The sequence below is a fragment of the Micropterus salmoides genome, unplaced genomic scaffold (assembly GCF_014851395.1).
Source record: "Micropterus salmoides isolate LMB-PRFRI ecotype aquatic unplaced genomic scaffold, ASM1485139v1 Ms_hic_scaffold_1, whole genome shotgun sequence".
In the NCBI taxonomy this organism is placed as follows: Eukaryota; Metazoa; Chordata; class Actinopteri; order Centrarchiformes; family Centrarchidae; genus Micropterus; species Micropterus salmoides.
Genome location: NW_024040040.1, coordinates 10,116,528 through 10,137,512, shown reverse-complemented (window position 1 = coordinate 10,137,512; position 20,985 = coordinate 10,116,528). Strand labels below are relative to the sequence as shown.

The window sequence follows — 20,985 nt, the reverse complement described above, 5'->3', positions numbered from 1 at the left end:
CCAAAATGGACCGGGAAACCAGTTGGTGCAGGAAAGGAACTTTTTTATGTAATTAGACCACGGCTCACTTTATTAAAAATAGCCAGTCAGAAGCTCATCAGTTGCCTGCTGGACAGCAACTGAACCTCCTGTGCATTTTGGTGCAGGTATCTGTTTCAACAAGCATTCTAGAGATTAGTCAGGTTGTGCTCAATATCTCCTGTAGCTTCCTGAGGGCAGAAACAGGCAATATCCCTAACTAGATACTAATAATAGTAAGAATAATAATGCCTAGCCCCATATGGAATGAGATATAGTCCCTTATTGATTTGAAGTGGTGATATTAAACAGCATTATATGGGCAGGTGACAATGCGGCACCAGCCAATTTCCCTAGATATGAAAAGGAGAAGATTGCAGGTGGGATTACCCTGTGTGTGGTCAGGGTGGAGGCAGCCGCCACCGCCAGCGACGATGTCGCCTCGCTCTCCCGCTGATTGTTTGCCTTTGAGCTGCCGCTTGTCCTCCTCCTCTGCTTCTCCTAGCTTCTGTTTGTCTTTCGGAAGCTCATCCTCCTCCCTCTCCTCCTCCTCCTCGCTCTGTTTGTCTTTGTGCGATTTAGGAGGCTGGGCTTTTCCCCGGCTGAGCTCCGGCTCGCTGTCGGAGCTGGAGAGGACAACGCATGCCTGGTCCCGCTCGGATGAGGGAGGTTGCTGAGGCCTGGGTGGCTCTGAGCCAGCAGAGAAGGGAGGTGGGGGGGGGATGAGGAGGGAGAGAGAAGAGATAAAGATTACTTTATTGGCCGAGTTGCACTGTGTAATCAGACTTTGAAGAGTTTCATTCCCTGGCGAGATATCCATCATCTGAAGAGTGTGACAGTGTGACAAAATGACTGCTGACATGAAAGTAAAACTCAATATGGCTCATTAGTGGTGTTATTAGCTATCATAAGTCCTTTACTGACAATTTTAGAAGATGTGATTGAGTAAAATTGAGAGACACAAGCAGGCGTGTAGTGGAATGTATAAAACACACCCAACTCATTTTACAAGGAAGAATTTACAGTGTAAAAGAAATGCAATTTTAAATCAATATATTATCCATTATACGTAGTTGGCTTATTGCTACATACAGACCACTAACTGCTGATGACATTTTAGTCGATGCTCATGCTCAAAAGCATGTCAGCAATGTACGTCAGCTGCAGATGGAACACCTGCCACCCTCCTTACACCAGCTCCGGGAGAATGAATTATGTTTGTGTCACATAGTTTTGTTAATTGCCCGCCTGCATCATGCACAATCAAACCTAAACAAAATAATTGTCAGCAATTGGTGCATCTGTGCAGCGCTCCAGCCGGGCACGGTGAAGGGTGTTCAAACAGCTGATAATGGCGGAATGCCAACCGCAGTTCTTGCTTTAAAGAATAGTCTCCACGGCAGCTTGTGGCCCGGCGATCAAGCTTGTTCTGCATTTCCACTCTTAAACCATTTGTGATATTTTTATTCATATCAAATGTGGTAATTCTGTGAAGGTCAAGCAGAAATCTAAGCCACAAAAATGTTAATGGATGCAAGGATTATGCCATTCATAGACGCCAAATTATTTAAAATGTTACTTTAAGTCGTCTTCTGCCCCTCGTAAACTGAGCGTTTGGTGGTCCTGATGTTTAAAATCAAGGTAAAATGAACAGACAGATTAGCTGCTAAAGGCAAGAAGACAATTATGTATCGCCAAATATAAAAACCACCTTCCGCCTCAACAGAACTTCTTTAAGAGAAGTGCTATACAATTTCCTTTCCCTACTTCCCTGGTTAAATTTAAATCATATCCTTCCACATTATTTGTTGAACCTTAGGTGTGAAATCTAACAAGACAGTAAGTTGTGAGACTCGGGGACGCAGACGGCTAATTAGTGATCCTGCCTCTCTGTGGCTTGTTTCTTCAAAAGGCCAGCCTCTAGTCAGCTCCCTCAAATGTCATCTGAGTCTCCGGGCTCCTGGCCCCACCGCTGCCCCCCTTTGCTAACAAGCCGAGCGAGACCGTGGAGAGACGGCTCAATTTGTGTTAAGCTGTCCCCACCGAGGAAGATGTTAACAGGGAAATCCTACAGGGCCGTGCCTCGACTTTACCAGTCAACCCCCTGTTTTCCCCCCAATCAGGGCCCCATTATGTCTGTAGTGGCTTGATAAGGTTCCAAAATTTAGTCTTGAATCCAGGCACACAAACATACTACTACACACAAACACACGCAAAAAGCATGTGATCCTATGCATGACCCAACGGCGGCATAAGCTTATGAGAATTCACATGAAAAATAACACACTCCAGTGGTTGAATAAAACAGGAAAAGCTTTTATTGCCGTCTGCAGGGGGTGAAATTGCTGCAGCCTGTGACAAAGAAGTATCACAGAAGAGAGGAAAGTACTTGGTCCTCAGATACTATATATCAAACAGTTAAAGATTCGACTGTTAAATGCTAAAAAACTGTAAAAAAGAAAAAAAAAAAAGAAGAAACAAGCAAAAAATCAGGGCAGGGATAGAGTGCTAGCTGAGAGGCGTAAAGAGTCAGGAGATAACCAAATTGCCCTCTTCCTGTATACATTTCTCACAGTAGGTGCTGAGAGACAAATTGCTGGTCTATCGGTGAAAGAGCTGAAGGACTGAACAGTGCCCACGCTCTCGGCCTGAAAAAGCTGCAAACACAGAAACTCAACACCACTGATCCAACCTGAAAACTGTTCAGCAGAAGCTGTCTTGTTGTTTCCTGGTGCTAAATCAACTTCAGGAAACCCACCTCAGATGCCAAACCCCGTCATATAAAGGAAGTTATAATGCGTGACAGTTTGATTAAAAACAGTTCTCGATTACTGACGATATAGCACAGCAACAGTGATTCAATTTGTGTTGAATTAATGAAAGCTGTTGTTGTTTAACACCTGGAATTTGGTAAGCTCTCCTCCCTGCCACACGGGATATAACCGCCTGTGTTAAATATGAGAAGCGATGGCCACCATGGAGGAACAGTTGAAGCAAATAGGACCAACTACACAAATTCCAAGTCAACTCAATTAAAAATCACCTGAATCAAAAAAAAAATATTTTACATTATAAAAAACCAAAGCTTCCCACCAAAATGTCTCTGGCTTTCGATATTTTACCCTTTTCACTAAAACCCAACAGCAGTTGTTTCATTGTAGCTTAGAGCACAAAGTGGTGTTTTAGTAAGACCAATCCTCCATATGTAAAAGGGTTTAGAGGATGGTGTCTTTTTTATCATTTCAAAAGGCAAAAACACAAAAGCAGAAGTGTAAGTGATGGATTAAATAGTATTGTCCATCTGCTCTAACGTAAGCTAGGTTAGACGTTAGCATTCCGGACTAACTCGCTTATTACCTACAGTCACAAAAACGTGTGCATATAGTAGCTCACTTTTCATGAAGCGACCATTCACAGCCTGGATGGGGCGGGCCACTAAAAAAGGCTGGGTGGTGCTCTACAGCAAACTATCGAAATGTTGAACTTGTTCTGCATGAATGGTTCTGATTATTGACAAGTTAGCACTTAGCATTAACAAATTAGAGACTAACCCCATGTCGACCATTTTTCTTGCACAAAGATTTAATGAATGAGAACAACATACCATAATGAAACTGCTGTCTTTGGAATTAATATTATACAAGTGGTAATCTATATATGATACTATTATCTGGAATTATAATGAATACGCTAATATTAGCCTTAATCAAACCTCAACAAGACAGAAATGCTGAAATGTTACAAATAGACCTACTTTAAACACTCTGTAGGCAGACATAAGCCAAATAAAGTTTAACCTATAATTATATTAGTATTATACTACCATCAAATGTTGTAATATTGTACTAATAGACTAACTTATACTAGTTCCTCCTCCAGGTGGACAGAGCCTCTGCAGTACATATTGCCACCAATTACTTGAATCCCCCCCAGCTGAAACCTTCTACGCACTGTGGGTGTCCGTCAGCCTCCTGCCTTTTTTGAAAACAAAAATATGGTCAGCCTAGGCTAACGTTAGTGGCTATGTCATGCTTTTTATTTGCGGCAACTCCAGCCAAGCCTGTTACCTAAGATGGAGTAGGGTTAGTTCTTATACTGAAACATTTTCTTTCTTTTAGATAAAAAAGGTAAATGCAATGCAGGAACGAGTCTTTAACTTTTTGAATCAACTAGTGAGAATGCTAACATTTGCATACCATTTATGTGGTCCTCAAGTGCATATTTAAGACCCTTTTAAAGGGTTCTCCTTTTAAAAAGAGGAAACATTAAAACGTCATCTGAAGGAGGACTTTTCAAATAACTCATAGAGTTAGTGTTAATTAGCAAACGCTAGCTAGCTACAGCTGATCTGCAAGCAACAGTTGTCATTTCCACTGACATAATCTACGGCGTTCGGCCAGAAATGAGAAGCTGCTTTTGTTCACTACTGTGAGAAAATGAAGGTAAGCATTTGTATGCATTTTTGGTGCTAAATCTATCGCTGTTATCACTGCAAACTGCATGCGTAGCTCTAGAATGGCAGGCTTTATTAAGCAACACTAGCTAAGGGAATGGGGCTCAGCAAAGGCTCAATTTGTCACTGTTTGGTAACCAGCTTCTAGCCTTCCCACATCAAGCTTCAATACTTTGCATCTAATCATAAAAATCTTTATTTTCCTTCTCATTTCTTGCATCTCATTCTGTTACTTTCTGGTACAAACGCCTAATTGTACATGCATGCTGACTTTTATTCCTCTACAGCTGCTGTCATGCTGTATTTTTGCCATGCTGCACAAATCCACAGACAGTGAAAGCCAAATGCCTTTGATGCTTCTTCTGTTCCTTTACTTTAAATATGAAGCCCTGATATCCTGCATCATGCGTCGGTATTCTGTGATTCTCTGCAGCACGTCATACCGCTGACACAACTTGTGACACAGTGTCGCAACTTTCTTTACAGTCATTGTGAGGAATTGTTGCTCTTGAAGGGATAACATCTCTCATGTCACACTATAGGCTCTGACCTGATTATTTTCTTACATTTCCACGAGCTGAGGACTGCAGTGCCAAGCTGAGATATATCTCCATAAATATAGTTGTTATTTTTCAGCACAGTCTGTCATTTACAAATTTAGCAGGTTGTTAAATTCCCTGTCTACCGAGCTGACACAGCCTGCTGCTGTGAATGCAGAGTGGCGCTTGTGACAAAGAAGAGAGTGTGATTGCTGAATAGTTATCAAGCATCTGCTGCAGCTGAGCATGAAATAGGGGGTGAATTCTGTGTGTGTGGGTGTGTGTTTTTGTGCTGCTTAAAGGCTGAGGTACTGGTTGTTTGAACTGTGTGTTTTAAGTGCACCATCCTCCCTTCCAATGGGCCGAGCTGCAAACAAACCTTCCGCACAGCCAACATTTACTCTGTACTTACACTAAATTGAGCTGATATATAAGCATAAAGAGACTTAGAGAGTCATTAATGCAGACAGGTGAGAAATTGAATGTATTAAACAAAATATTAATATTATTATAATATATATTCAAATGTTGTCATAAAGCATTTGTACAGTATATGTGTTTATGGCTGAAGAAATCATCTTGCCTGTGAGATTCAGGTGTTTTTTGCATCACCTGTAGTAGTTTCTTCAGTTAATTCTCAGTGGGAGGCTGTGTCAGAATGGATAAGACACAACAAGAGCAAAGTTGGATCCAAGCGTGTGGATATATACGTTAGCCTCACTTTAAATTACAAGTACACTAATATCAATACAACCATAAAATTCAGTGGAACATCCTGCTTTAAAAGAGGCACTAAAACAAATGCTGCCTAAATACCACTGGTGCTGAAACCGCAGTGAATTTCTGCATAATGTTTTAAAGTCATCTCTGAGCTGATGCCTCTCAGACATTTAAAGAGCATGGACCTGCAGCCTGCCAGGTCATAACGACTTCCCTCCCCTCTCTTTTGCAAGATACAATCATAGGCTGTCAGAGATATCAGCCAGAGCCAGCTCAACTTTTCCCAACTTCGTGCAAGACGTTTGCAGCAATAGCAGGCGCCTGTTCACTCTCTCTCTCTCTCTCTCTCTCTCTCAGCTTGACAGGTGAGAATTATACTGTGTCCTTGTCATCTGCAGAGAGAGAGAGAGAGAGAGAGAACGAGACAGACAATATTCTCCGAGCAGAGCTATTTCAGACTCTGGCAAGCCTGCCTCCATCTTTCGCTATCATGCTTCTCCATCTGGTGAAATCTGTAATGCTGTTCAAAAGTATTATGTCAACAGACTGTTGCGATTGATATTGACAGGAAGGAAAATAAAGCAATGAATGGATTTCCGCTTCAGGTGCTTCAATTCAAGCAATAGATGGAGTTATTGTCCTTTTCTTAATGGAATCCAGTTTGTTAATTAATAAAAGATAAAAAGTGCAACACACATACACAGTAGGAGTTGACGGATCAGATCATCTATTTTTGTTTAGTTCGTTTCTTAATCCTACCTGAGCTGTTGCCAGAAGAAGAGCGTGGGAACTCGCACATCTCGCAATAAGGCAACAGGCTGCTGTTGGAGTAAGTGCAGGCCCCACAGCTCCATGTCTCAGTTGGAGGGTCGGGCTCCGACAGCTTCCTCGGGGCCATGAAGAAGGCCTGGGCGCTGGGGCTGCCGGACCCTGCCTTCCCAGCCGTCGACCTCCGCTTCCCCCCGAATTGGGACCTGGTGCTCGGGCTGGGCTGCGGCGTCCGGAGCCTCTTCAGTTGGGGGGAGAAGTCCTGGTCGGGTGGGGCAGAGGTTTGGGGACAAGACTTTTTCTCCTCGCTTTTTTCAGAGTCCGTTCCAGCGCCAGTTGGTGAGGCAGTAGTCTCCGAGGAGATGGATGGAGATGTTTCCTCACCTTCTAATCTCTTCCTCTTCTTCTCCTTGCTGGCGCTGGGAGAGAAGAAGGCCCGAATGTCGTGCTGCTTCTCTTTCTCAAACTAAGAAAAAAGATGCAGGCTTGGTTAAGTTTTTATCACTATAGCACACAACATAGCACGCAACCTCTAAGTGTGTTTAACATATTACTTTTTCTCCTCATGCCATCAAAGTCAATAAATAATAACCCCACTAATTACATGAGTTACATTAGCTCAAACACAACCTCATGCAGACCTGTTACTGACACAAAATCACAAATCACAGTTTTTCTCAAAATACTGCAGCCAATAGTCTGCACTTCTCAAACATAACGGTTTCATTCTTCCAATAATCTTTGTCATAATACCACAATCGCGAACATGTTCAGCCTCACGTGTTGGCAGGCAGGCATCAGAGAGAAACAACAGGCCACTCATACAGAAGGGAAGGTGTCACAGTACACTGCATGTGTTGGTTTGTTCAGAGTGAGAGGTGGACAAACAGGAAGAGACAACAAAGAGAGGACAGGGACAACATGCTGCCTGCCAGAGACACATAGAGAAGGGTTGCACCACGCCATAAGCTCTTTTTTATGTGTGTGTGTGTATTGCAAGGTCAAATATTGATTGAAATGCTCTGAGCAGATAGACAGAAGCGTTCGGATGGCCAGTGAGGTGTTGGAGGCGACTTCCAGTTTGCTTATTCTTTCTAAATAGTTCCTAACTGACATGAATGTGTTGTACTGAGACATCTGGTTTTCACTGTACTTTTATTTTTGTATTTTCTATTATACGTTTCGGTCACATTTTAGGTACTCACTGTAAATGGAGGTCAGACAAGAAAGGTAAACACTGACAGAGAGAAACTGTTGAAAGTGGCGTTAGTACGACATGAGTTTATGCACTTTGATTTAGAGGATATTTGACTTTATTACAGAGTTAGTGTTTCTACGAGAAATGACATAAGGAAAAACAGATTTAGTGTCTTCTGTCACTTCTGACTGCCGTGATATAAGCAACGATAAAAGGACATGTCATTTCAGTGGCAGCGATGAACTTGTTGATGATGTTAAATGTTTCGAGTGAACGACAGCCTTTTGCAGGATGTGTTGATTGATGTGGTGATCGCACTTGTTGTCGGGAGAATTGTATAAGTGTTTGAGCAATATGAAAAAAAAACAACCTCTGACAAACTCTAAAATTAAAATCATTTAATCTCATGAACCTCAGACATATTCATTATCAATTAAATTAAGACGAGCTCTTGTTTTTGTTCTCGATCAGTGCACACAACTCCATCTATCAGAAAGGTTGAACATTACCATGGTCACCCCACTCCAAATTTTAGTTTTATAAACTGTAATTCTTTTAGTTTGGTCCATACAATCCATCAGAAGCCGGCTCTTTACCCTTTGAAGGACATTACAGAGCTCCACTTAGACAAGAGCAACGAGATCCCTTGTTATGAGTGACAGCGTTCTCTTCCCAAGGTCCTTATCCAGTGTGCAGCTTTCTCTATAACGGCAATCAAAACTTTACCTTGCATTTGTGATATTTAACAAACGTATACATACTCATGGGTCGGTGTTGGGGTAGTGGGCGGTTCATATACCTGAGCGGCTCGCCCAAATAAATTCTATGTGTGGGAAACGCACCACTGATGTTTCTGACGAACTGACTCACGTGAGTGAAGAACACGTCATCTTTGACATTTCCCGTGTTCCCCTGCTGCGGCAGCACCATCTCACTCGGCTCCCACGCGTCGGCAAAGCTGAGGAACTCCCACTTGTCCTTGTCGCCCTCGTCGGCCTTCAGGTATTCCTTCCTGCCATTCAGGGTGCTTCCGGTCACTGTTTCCTGAGGGACACCGTACATTCAGTTCAACATTACAGTTCACCATCAAACTTCATGGTGTGGTTAAAACATTTTTTCACAAATCAAGTGTGTTTTGCAATGAGCAGAAGAAAAAAAAATGTTACTGGTTTTAATTACAAATCTTGACATCTGTGATTATTAATGTAAATCCCCAAAGCCTGTTCTCACATGCAAATCAGCTTCACTGATGGTGCTAAGTTTATTCATGAATGCCTACAGTATATGAAGCAAAATTTCTCAGCAGACACTAGGGATGGGTATCGCTTCTCAATACCATTATGGCATCGCCCAAAACAGCCCAGTATCAAGTACAATTGAAACATCTCCAGTCAAACCAGTAGCCTACTTCAGTCGATACTTTTTGTAATCACATAGCCGTAAAAAATTACTTTTTGTATTGTTTTGCTTGTAGCCAAACATGCAAGCAACACAGCGAAAGAAAGACAAGTGCACACTTTTTTTCCCCTTATGTGCCTGCACCATAAACTGTATTAAAAAAAGTCCATGGAGTCCATGCGTGATTTTAACAGCCGCTCACCCTCAGCTGGGGTCTCAGGCATGTTTGTCACTGTTGCAAGTTTATCACCACAAGCTTGGCTTTCCGTTGTTTTCATCTTCTGGTATCATTTCACACTCCTCTGTACATTTTTGGTACACCCTAGACAGGTCGCCAGTCCAATATTTCATACTGTAGACAGTTTTTCCAGTGCGTAACTAGTGGAATTGACAAATCAAAGGCCTGTCACACATGTTTCCGCATTTGCCGCCATAATGTCCCTCCACAGTACCTTCCTATTGAGCATGGACCACATGACGGTGTCAAAGGTGCCCTTGGCGATGAGGTAATGCACGTTGACCGAGGACGTTTGTCCGATGCGGTGGGCTCGGTCTTCAGCCTGCTTGATGTGGCCGGGGTTCCAGTAGAGCTCGGCAAATACCACGTGGCTAGCAGCGGTGAAGGTCAAACCCTGAAGAGGACACAAAGCCCAATCAGAACCCCATTCAACCACCTGAAAAAGAGCTCTTCAGCCCACAACCAATGAAAGAGAATATTAGCAGCTAATTGCTATCTAAGTGCTTCAAGCACCTACTTCCTTTGATTGGAACATTTCAGCACATATTTGGTCACTGAGAATAATTGATGTCAATGACTTTATTAAGTTTGTTATAAAGAGCAAAACACATTTTCAACCAACAAGAGCCATCATTTTCACTAATATCCACCAAATGACTCTATTTAGCCTATTGTTGCATTACAGCACTAGTCTAGTTCTGGACAGTGTGTTCATTAGTTTCATTGCACCAACTCTTTATGTTGATGAAATCCAATTATTTTCCCACAACTATTCCAGGACATAAAGTGTTATATGTGACTACTTCCAAATGTCTTCATTTAAATAGCAGCCTCTGTTTACAGTGGTCACAACAGCTCAGCAAATGTATTTGTGTTTCATTTTTGCCTCAGCATAAGTTTACTTCATCACTCAACTAAAATAGAAAATGATGCTATAGAGTGTCAAATACCTGACCGGCCGCCTGGATGCTCAGGACGGCCACTCGTGTCTCTGGGTCACTCTGAAACTTGTGGACCAGCTGTATTCGTTCTGAGGATGGGACACTGCCGTCGATACGGATATAACCAGCCTGGCAACAGAGGCAAAAAAACAAATCAGCTCACAAAGGATGACAGCGGAGCAAGGCTAAACCAGGTGGCACATCTGATGGAACATCTGCAACAAATTTCTGTTTTATTCAGAGGAAGGAAAAAAAGATTTAAAGCTTTTGTTCTATAAAGCTGCTCAAACATATTTTCAAACATTAACAATGGATCAAATAACAATGTGTAATGTGAAAGGAATCATCAGAGATTTATCACCCAGCTCTTCAGTTCACGTCAGCTCTATGGGACCTTTTAGCCGCTTTTAGCTAATTGTTTTGGTTTTCTGGCCAGCAAACGGCACTCTTATCAACTTTATTTCCAGCCGCAGCAGGTAGCGGTTTTCAGTGAAAAAGCTCAAGTAAACCCACTGCGCATTACCTCCCCAAAACCAAATGGCACAAAATTAACAACTATAAGAATATAGCGGAGAATTTAGCTGGTAAAGAGCTAGATATTGCCCTCAGGCGCTGATGTAGATCAAACCGCTAAAAGGAGAATAATCTTGGATTTATTCTAATCAGGGTCCTATGTTCCCCAGTTGTGGGGTTAGGATTAGGGGTTTATGTGGAGAGGGAATTTAGGACACTGGGAACATCTCCCAACAGGGACATGACTCCAAATGAAAAAAAACAAATTAGGGCTGAACAATTAAAAAAATACATCTCATTAATTTGACTAATATTACAATTGCGATATGATTTGTTTTTATAAATATTGTGCCTCCTGTGATTTGAAAATTTCAGTAGGCAATTTTGCGATTTCTATAACATTTCAATTGACTGTCCAGCCCTAAGCTAAATCTTTCTAAAGTTTGCTCACCAATCAGACCAATCAAGGCAGTAGCAGCAGGGTATTGTATTTGCAAGGTTAAGTTTTATTGGTTTCAAATTTCAAAGTTACATCGCCTCACTTTGAAATTCAACATCTTTCCAACTTTTTAAATCAGGATAACAAAGTCTTGAAGTCTTGACTGACGTCACGTTATTATTATTATTATCACAGGTGTACTAGCGTAGAGGTGTAGTTTGGCTGTCATCTGAGGTGCACCCAAAAATAACTGGAGGATATATCATAAGTGTAGTTGTTTGCACATTGCACTGAATCGACTAAAGGCTCACACAGTTTGCGAGAGACAGCATTGCCTGCCTCTAAAAAGCCGGTGCAGATGTGTGCTGGAACATTAAAGGCAGGGAGCATTTCATTAACCTTTACACTATAGCCTATTGTAGATACTTCAATGACAGATGTGTGAATGAACTCCCCATAGAAAGCATGACCGGTGTTGCTGAAATGAATTAGTTACAGTAAATAAAATAGCTCCTTTGAAAGAAAATGAGAGCAATAGTAATGTTTTGTAACATTTTATAACACCAAACAAAGAGAGCAGTGGCTGCGTGTTCATTAAACCTGAACTTGACATTCAGTGAGCTGCTAATGCACCGTGGCGACCGCACTCTTTTGATTCGGGTCCACTGGTCCTGCGGAGCTACTCAGTGGCCGACAGTAGGAGGGTGTGTTCATACTGTGCAGCTCCCATGTGTGAAAGTAACTGTAACTTCATGAATATGAAGCAGAACCGTGCTGAGAAAGATCGTAGAGGTCTGTTTGACTTTTCCTGGAAAAATAAAAGGTCAATTAAATTTGCTCTCGGAGAACTGAGCACCCACCAGGTTTAAACACCATCTCAAGGCCGCAAAAACATTCTGAAACCAAACTGCTGTTACTAGTTTAAAAAAATTCACAACTTTATTAAACAAACCCTCCAAACAGATCGACGCCAGGTGAGAAATGGAAAAAGTGTGGAGCATAAAAGTACTGATAACATCAGGTGATCACTTGTCTCAGCTGAGCTTCTCATCACAGCGCATTGCCTGTCATTGCTTTTTTTAGCCCATCTCTGTTAATTGGAGAGTGCGAACGCACCAGAGAGTGAGCATCTCACGGAGGAATGTGTTATCACACGTCGTACCGCTGCATTACATTCCTCCCACACCTCCTCGACCCCTGTGACACCCAAATACATGCACATATGCACAGACACACTTGAACTGTTTCACAGGTTGCGGGCGCCGAGCTAAGAGTTACTGTTTGCTTGTGACGACTTGTGAAATACGCCTTGGGAGATTAGTTGTGGAAGTAAAGTTCACTTTCTGAGGGAAAAAGTAGACCAAGAAAGAGAAAAAGTTTACCATGAATTATTTAACCTTCTAATTCTTCTACAAAATATCATTTGTTCATCATCTAAATATTGTACCTGCATTACACTGTACACCCAAATTTAGCATATACGTGGAAGATGTAAATAATTAATGACTGTGGACATCTGCTGTATACCCCCCACTGAAGAACAAGCCCAACTTGTAAGCTTAGAGGTCAGTACAGTAAATGTATCACAGATATGGCGAGGATTTGACTTGAAAATGCAGCAGGATTATGGATGAAGGAATAAAACTTAAGGATGGGGCAAAGTACCTGTGGTTAACCAGGAAGGAGGAGGAGTGAAATATGAATCTATACTGCATATTTAGTTCTTCCTAGTTTACCATTAATGGGTAATATAGGTCAATGAGGCTGGGAAAAAAAATCTTACATGGAAATGACAGAAATGAACATAGGTGCAAAAAATTAGTATCAAACATATAAAACCAGTGCACCCCCGTGTTCCTAAGTGATTGACAGTGCATGAATGACACAAATTCCAGTACTTTTTCAACCACCTCTTGGAGGTTTCAGCAAAAACCAGGCTGACGCTGTTGTGTTATAATAAAACTCAGGAAACTGTTCTTCTGACTGATCATAGCTGACAAAAGCTCTGAAATCATGGACAGACGGAAGAAAATCAATGGTTAGGTGACATGATGTTAAACTGACAGCTGTGTTTGTTTGCTGACCTTTCCTTGGTTTAAATCTAACAATGCACATAAGATGCAGAGAAATGTGTAAAGAATTGACCGACTAAGACCTTTAAGTAACTGTACCGGCATGTTAAAAGACTCACAATTAAATATTGTTAAATACTGTAAAATAATAGATAGATAATAGATAGAGAAATAGAGAAATACACATTGGTAGCTACCTAGCACGATAGATATACACAGAGAGAGACAGATAAAGATCACTTGATATAGATATATATTAGTAGATAGTCAGCTAGATAGATAGCCAGATGGATAGATACATACATAGATAGATTCACTAGTAGAGCTTTTCCACTGCACTAACCGGTCAACCTGTGACCTGGAGCTACCCGTAAACTAAACTTTTAAATCTTTTAGCAGGTTTTATTTCACAAAGTAAGACATTTTAGATGTACGTCATTAAAAAGATGACTGTGTTATTTTTATGGTCTTCTCTGGTAGGTGAGTGAGACTATGAAGGAAGAGTTTTATTTACTTTGTCAGGTCAAAATTTGAATTTGTTTTGGTTTATGACAAATTAGCTAAATAACTCAACTGTAGATTGTGTTTCGTGCCAAATAGCAAATGTAATGTGGTAAAAGATATGTTTGCATTTAGTTTAAAGCATCACTGTGCCTAAGTACAGCTTTACAGAGCTACTAGCATGGCTGCAGACTCTTATCCTTGTTAATGGTTGTCCTGGTCGCAGTGTTAAATTGGTTGTTACTGTTGTTGTGTTTGTCATAGTCGTCCTTGCTATGATGTGACGTCATAATTCCTTGACCAATCACAATTGATGGCACAGCGGCAACCCCTGCAAGTACCTAAAATTTGTATTTAGTATCGCCTCCTCCTCCTTTTGTTTCTGGAAAAAGTATACATGTTACATTTCAAGCTACTGCATTGGAAATGAACTAATTGTGTGCACTGTCAAAGCCTCAGAAACACAGATACGGCCATAGTACATACATCCAGACACATGCACAGTAACATCAATGTAGCTTACATACTGTATCTATAAATACATACATGTCCCTGTCATCAGCAGAGTATTGTGTTCAAAGCTGCTATGGCAGATGAGACTTGCAAAGACGTGCTTTAGCATCCTGTCTCTGCATCCAATTTGGAGTAGTGTGAAAAATTTGATTGAGATTCAAAGGTTGGGGGTGGGGAGGGCAGTGATTTACAGGGCAGTGTGGAACAATTTATTCTTGTTGGAGAGATGGTGACAAAACAAAGGAACAGTAGAGCAACGTGGATTTAATTTATTATATTTAAAGACAAAAATTTAAGCCAGTAGGCCGTGGAATCTTTCCAGTTCCCAAAAACTTTGTGCCATCATTGCGGTATTTCCTACATGCTGTACCGCAGCTGTGGCTTACTATCCCTTTAACATGCTTTAGAAGATCCAGCTGCCCGTGGACCGCCTAAGGTTACCTTGGCCTCGATGACGGCCTCGGTGCAGGCCTGCAGCATGGTGAGGTGGTGGGCGAACACCAAGAACTTCAGCTGCTCTGCCTCCAGCATCATCTTAATGTAGTCCTTCACAGCTCCCGCCTGGCCACACACACACAGATACAGAAATAGACACAGATGAAAGAGAGCTACTGAATCTATCACTTCACTGGTCGACCACACACAGAGGAATCGGCTAGATCAGTGAAGAAGTCAATTAATCACCGCGGCATCCTTTCTGTGTGATCGATTCTCTATTGAATGCCAGGGATCCAGACTTTAAAAGGAGAGAGCACACAGAGCGACTGGGGTGCATTTGTCAGCTCGCAGATAGTGAGAGCAAATCAATACATCACGACTTGGAGATATGATTGGTGTGTGCGCTTTGGATTTTGGTGACACTAGATACAAGAAAATTCACCCTTTGATCCACAGAGGTGAATCTCACAACTTAATAAAGACATGTTTGTTTGTTTTTTTAATGAAATGCCATAAAATTAGATTTTTTTTATCAGGTTAGGAATCTGTGTGTGGCGGCTGTCACTCAGGAGGTCAATAGCTCGATCCCCGGCTCCTCCTGTCTTCATGTCGAAGTGTCCTTGGGCAAGACACTGAACCCCAAGTTGCTCCTGAAGGCTTCGCCGTCAGTCTGTGACATGTGACATGTATTATAAAGTGCTTTGAGTCATCGGAGGACTAGAAAGGCGCCGTATAAGCACAGTCCATTTACCACTTGACTGGGCTCAAGAAAATGTATGATGTGTCACACTTGTGTGTCTGCATTCAGAAACTTTTCTGTTTTTTCAGGACTTGCAATAATACATATTAGACTGGTCACTTGTCAGTGCCTACAAGTGACAGCTGCAGTACGAAATTACTGCAGTAAGTAGAAGTTCACTTTTCAACTACTTTATTCTGGAGTTATTTGCTTGGTTTGTTATTATGCAACCTTTTTTTACCTGTTAGTGTTGTATTATTTATGAAGTCAAATGATAACAATGCTTTAAAATCATCACAGTCCAAATTTAACAGCATCTTGCTTGTTTATGCTGAAGCCTCTGACCCTGATTGACAGTGTGACGCTAACAATCTGAATAAGAAAGCAGCAGAAGTGCGAGTGAGTTAACTGTACCCTGCAGGTATCCGTATCTATCATTTCACCGTGCGCTGCTGCCCAGCAATCACACTGTGATGGCTGTGGCTGTTCCCGCTACCTTCAGCAAAGCTGCAGAGGATGTGCTGTATGAGCGTGACATTGAGCATCCGGGCTTGGCTCATTTCAGAGCCCCAGGCCAAAAAGCAGCCAAGTATAGCACCAACTAGTGAGAAATATTGAGGTTTGATTTGAGTCAAACAGAGCCCTTACTAGACGGTTTTAGAGACAGGCCTTTCACCGTTGTGTGAATCCCACCCCTATAATCTCCACACCTCCTGCAACATGACAACCTCTGCAGCCATCACACCTGCTCTGGTGGGAGAACCTCTGCTTTGCTTTGCTGATAATTAGCCGATGCGCCTGATAATGAATCTCTCCGCCAGGCCTGCCGACCCTGTTCTGATCTGGGGGGTCCTCATTACTGACGGCTTGGCTTCGCCGACTTCCTTCCGCTGAGTTTAATTAGTGCACAAACTTCTCGGCTGTCTGAAGCGGCCCGTTAGTTTTCTTTAAAGTCCAGCATCAGAGCTGTCCTCTCTGGGTAATTGGGAGCAGATGCTTGGCGGGTAAAGCAATAAAAATACCCCAAAGGCGTTTGGCAGCTCCGTCGCCAGGCGGACTGGCAAGGCAGGCAGGGGCCGTGATGCTTGTCAGAGTGACATAGATGTGTGAATCTATCACACCATTCCACCCCTCCTGATGATCCAAAAAAAGAAGAAAGAACGCATTTTTTTTTCCTGAAGTAGAGAAAGTGTGTCCGACTCTAAAAACCAATAGGCGAGGAAATGAGACTGGGCCGACAGTATTGGCTTTGAGGTGGGTGAGTAGGCGGGGGGAAGTTGTAATGAAAGGAGGTCCAGAGTTAGGCTAAACTGAGCAGAAATCCAATCAGCAAACAACGCCAAGCGCAAAAAAGATCCAAGCTTGGAGGCAGGCTGAGCGAGTAGCGTATCGATGATTGCATTCGGTGGTTATCTCCGGTCTTCGTTAACCCCGGGACTGCGCTGCTCATGACTGAGGGCGTTGGGCTAATTGAGAGGAATGCCAGCCCTCGAACATGGCAGATGATTGGAGAGGGATACTATATTTGGTGGAAATGTTTACTCAGCTACAAACATAAGAGATTGAGGTTCTGCCTATTTCCAAAGCATCAAGAGTAGTGAGGCTGGGAACTGATCAGAGGTTAAAAACTATGTTACCGTCTTACATATGTTTCCACTGAGGAAGAGGAAACTAAAATGCTTGTTAGATTCTCAACACCAGTTGCTCTGACCCCAGCCTTCCTCATACTGTATGCATCCAGCCACCATCCCACATTGCTTATTTCTCTCTCATTAAAAAGAAACGTCACTTCAAGCTGAGAGCCGATCGAGTTGCCATAGCAACAACATCACAGAGATGCTATTTTAGTGCGGTGTGTAACTTTGAGATAAGGTGTAATCATGCCAGGCTGGACGCAACTAAATAATACCTCAGTTATAACTCCCTACTTTGTCTAAGTGCTTTCACTGGCGACCATTAGGCTCTGTTACCATGGCAATGCTTTCCCATGAGATCTCACTGAGTGGTCGGCCAAGCGCTCTGAACATGATGCTGTACCATCAATTCACCATTTCCAGCAAAAAAAATTACATTCTTTAGCCAATTTTAAGCTATTTAAAACTGTTATGGATAATATATGTGCTTAGATTTTTTTTGAGTTGAGTTAGAAGTTAAAAATCTTTGGAGGCTTAACTACAGGGCACATTTTCATTCATCTAGAAAAGCGAACATGGCGCCAGTGATGTGATGGTGTCAAAATTCTCCCATTTTGCGTGGTTATGTAAAGCTACAATGACTGACTTTAACTGAAAATACTTTGAACACAACAGATATTAGGGGATTTCCATAAATGTTTGGCTCCATTTGTTGTCATTTATCATAGTTTCTTATTCTAGTCTGTCACTGGCCAGATGTAGCTTAACTCATATGACGTCACAAGGAGATATTTTCTGGACATATTAACCTAAAATCTAAAAAGGTAAATGCTTAGATCAGTGTCTCTCAAGCTTTTTCGGTTTTTATTTATTTTTTAAACACTATTAATAATATTGGGGAAATCAATTACATTTAATCAAGTTAATCTGATTTAATCTGACATGTCCGCAAAAATACTGCATGAAAAGACACCAGATTTGATATGCAGTACCTACAATATGTGTTGGATAACAGTGGGTTGCCTTCTATAAACAAATACGGTAAATACTGACTGTATCCATATCAGTTAGCAGAGCATTTGTTCAAGCACTCCAGTGGGAAGAGCTCATGGCGTCATGTCACCGGTCCTGTGGATAGAGCCGTAAACAAAGTCGGCGCTGTGAAAAAGTATAATGTGGGAAAAAACGCTTTGTAAACCTTATTTTGGGGCAAAGTCATCAAACTTGTTTTTATCAGATTTTACTGGTGATTCTATACATGCAGTTTTTATGTCCCAATGACCATTGAAAGTGCAGTTGTGGCTCTCTCCTTAGTTCATTTAGATAGGGGCCTGATCATGTTGGTCCAAAATAACTGCCCGGAGGAGTTACCAAGATGGCTGCCGAGTAGCGGGCCTATATAAGGACTTGTAACAATCTTCTATTCAAGACAGCAAATCAAGACTTAAATGCAAGACTTGATTTGCAGCTACTTTTTCTGAGCTGCTTAAAAGCTGACACTTTTCCTGCTTTTCTGAAATGAAAGCAGGGACAACGGTTAATGTTGGATGTTGACTGACTGACGATCATGAGGTTTGAGTGGGTTAAATACAAATGCTCCAGGATGAAATATCACCTTCAGAGTCTAGGTTTTAAACTACTATGATGCAGCTGGTGTCCATTAAAACCAACAATGTGTTAGTCCGCCTCTCAGTAATTTCTAAATTTCTCGTGGTAACAAATATCTTGTTTAATATTTAAAGAGGCAACATAATTTACTAAAACAGCTGGGCACTGCAATTTCTAGCCAGCGTTACTCAAACAGGAGGAAAAAGTGCATTTGTTGGGGACTATTTTTTCAGCAGCGGATTAATACACATTTGCTGCTCATTAGGAGTATTTCCAGCAGCAAAGATGGAGTCAAAATAAACGACAGTGCCCATGTTCATAATAATGAAGGAATATGTCACCCAGTGCACAACAGTGTGGCTCAGTGATGGAGGGAATGGAGCTCTATGGCACAGAGGAATAACATATATTAGTCTTTGTATACACACAACACTTGTTGTTAGGATTTAGAAAAAACACATACTACTGTATAATGACATAGGCTGGGGTAAAACAAGATCTCTAGCACCACCTGATCTCCCATTACCTTGGCAATAGCTGTTTGCTTGTACATCTGTGTGACCAGGCCCATGACCTGAGTGAAGGGATTGTCTGTTGTGACGACCCCCGACGACCCCAGTCCCTTCATCAGTCTTTCCCACTCGGCGAAGCTGGCTGAGGCCTCCTGCGAGCAAGGAGAGAGCAAAGACAGTGAGGCTGCGTCCTTTATTTCTTCATCCACCATTCTCTCTCGCTCTTGCTCTCTACTGTTTTTGAGATATAAAGGGCAAAACAATTAATGGTGCTGCTGGGTGTCCTACTTTCCCTGGAAGAGAAAGAAAGAAAGAGGGAGAAAAAAAAGAAGAAGAGAGAGAGAGAGAGAGAGAGAGATGGAGAATTCCCAAGGAAGCTACCCCCTCCGACTGGGCTGCTGTGTTAGGTGGGTCATGAGCATCTCCCAATTATAGCCGGCTTGTGACAAGCCGGGGTCGAAGATGGAGAAGCAGCCGGGCTGGTACAATAAATCAAAGACGCCTCGCGTGCTCTCAAGGTGATTGGCGAGAAGTATTTAAGGCGGGAGTGGGGAGCGGAGAGGACCGCAGTGGGAGAGGCTGCCGGTGAAGAGCAGCATATGCTACATCCTGCTCATAAACAAGAAACGCAGTGAGGCAGTGCATTTGTAGTCGACATGTAGGTTAGCCCTGTTTATCATAAAAACGGGACTCACATGAAACTTAGTCAATTAACAGCAAGCTACAACACACTTTTTCAATATTTTGTCCCACAATGCAACATATTATGTAGAAGTCTGACAATAAAAGCAACATGCTGTATCGAATAATTGCAAAGCTTGAGGTCTGATTCGATTTTCATGCAACAACTCAAGTGTGCCTGTAATTTAAAGTGCTTCATAAGAGTGCTCAAGCCCCTTGACTTTTTGACAACTGTCTAACTTTAAACCACTTTGTCATTAGAGGTTATTTTGTGCCTTCAGTTCACACACTCAAAGGAATCTGTCTAAATTCAGACTGCAGCAACACAAAATGTGTAAAGATTCAACACTTTCTTAAAGCGCTGCATATCAAACAATCCAAAACTGTGAACCATATGGCAAGCTGAAGGAAGAGGAGTTCTGCGCGTGATTAGGCACATACATACACATAATGACGAGTGTGCGAGTGGGAGCAGAGAGGGGGGGGCAGAGGGGAAGGAAAAAGCCTTATTAATGCGCGCACACATGTATAATGGAGGCTTCTTCAGCAAGTTTCACAACTGGGTTTTTTTTACTGTGTGTTCAGGACTGGTACAATGAAAAGATTTTTGTGAAACATGAAAGCTTTGCACCATTTAGTGAAAGAATTTGCATTTCAGTGGATTCAGACCTCGTCAAAGTCAAGGACGGTTGAATGAATAAATAGTATATTGCAGGAGCGCAAAGCTGCGTTTCCTTTATGTTTTGTCTCTGATGTTTCACTCAGCAGCACCTGCATAAACAGAGATTTTGACTGTCTCTGAATGTTTATCTCTAATTAAAAATGTCACATTCAAGCATTTCTTTATAATCTGCTGGGAGGAAAAGAAAAAACCCAGAGTGGCTAAACACTCCACCCTTGATGATATTCACTAGACAAACTGGCAAAAGGCCAGGGCTGAAAACGCAAAGGGCAGCAGGGGCATAAAAAGTGTCTGCGCTGGAAGATAAAAGCCATCATTAGGGAGAAAATGAGGTAGGAGGAAGAAGGCCGAACTGGTGAGTGGTTCTGGTATACATATAT

At 42.0% G+C, this 20,985-nt stretch overlaps 1 protein-coding gene across 3 annotated transcripts in view; it reads right to left on the bottom strand.

Moving 5' to 3' along the window:
* Window positions 1-20,985, bottom strand: part of zranb3 (zinc finger, RAN-binding domain containing 3) — a 93,681-nt gene that overhangs the window by 46,519 nt on the left and 26,177 nt on the right. For all 3 annotated transcript variants that reach the window (XM_038717759.1, XM_038717752.1, XM_038717765.1), the window contains 7 exons: window positions 19,257-19,394; window positions 14,753-14,872; window positions 10,283-10,402; window positions 9,547-9,726; window positions 8,567-8,740; window positions 6,490-6,964; window positions 409-708 (listed from right to left, as the gene is read on the bottom strand). In XM_038717759.1, the coding sequence (XP_038573687.1) occupies window positions 409-708; window positions 6,490-6,964; window positions 8,567-8,740; window positions 9,547-9,726; window positions 10,283-10,402; window positions 14,753-14,872; window positions 19,257-19,394 (1,507 nt within the window). The remainder of the gene's footprint in view (window positions 1-408; window positions 709-6,489; window positions 6,965-8,566; window positions 8,741-9,546; window positions 9,727-10,282; window positions 10,403-14,752; window positions 14,873-19,256; window positions 19,395-20,985) is intronic.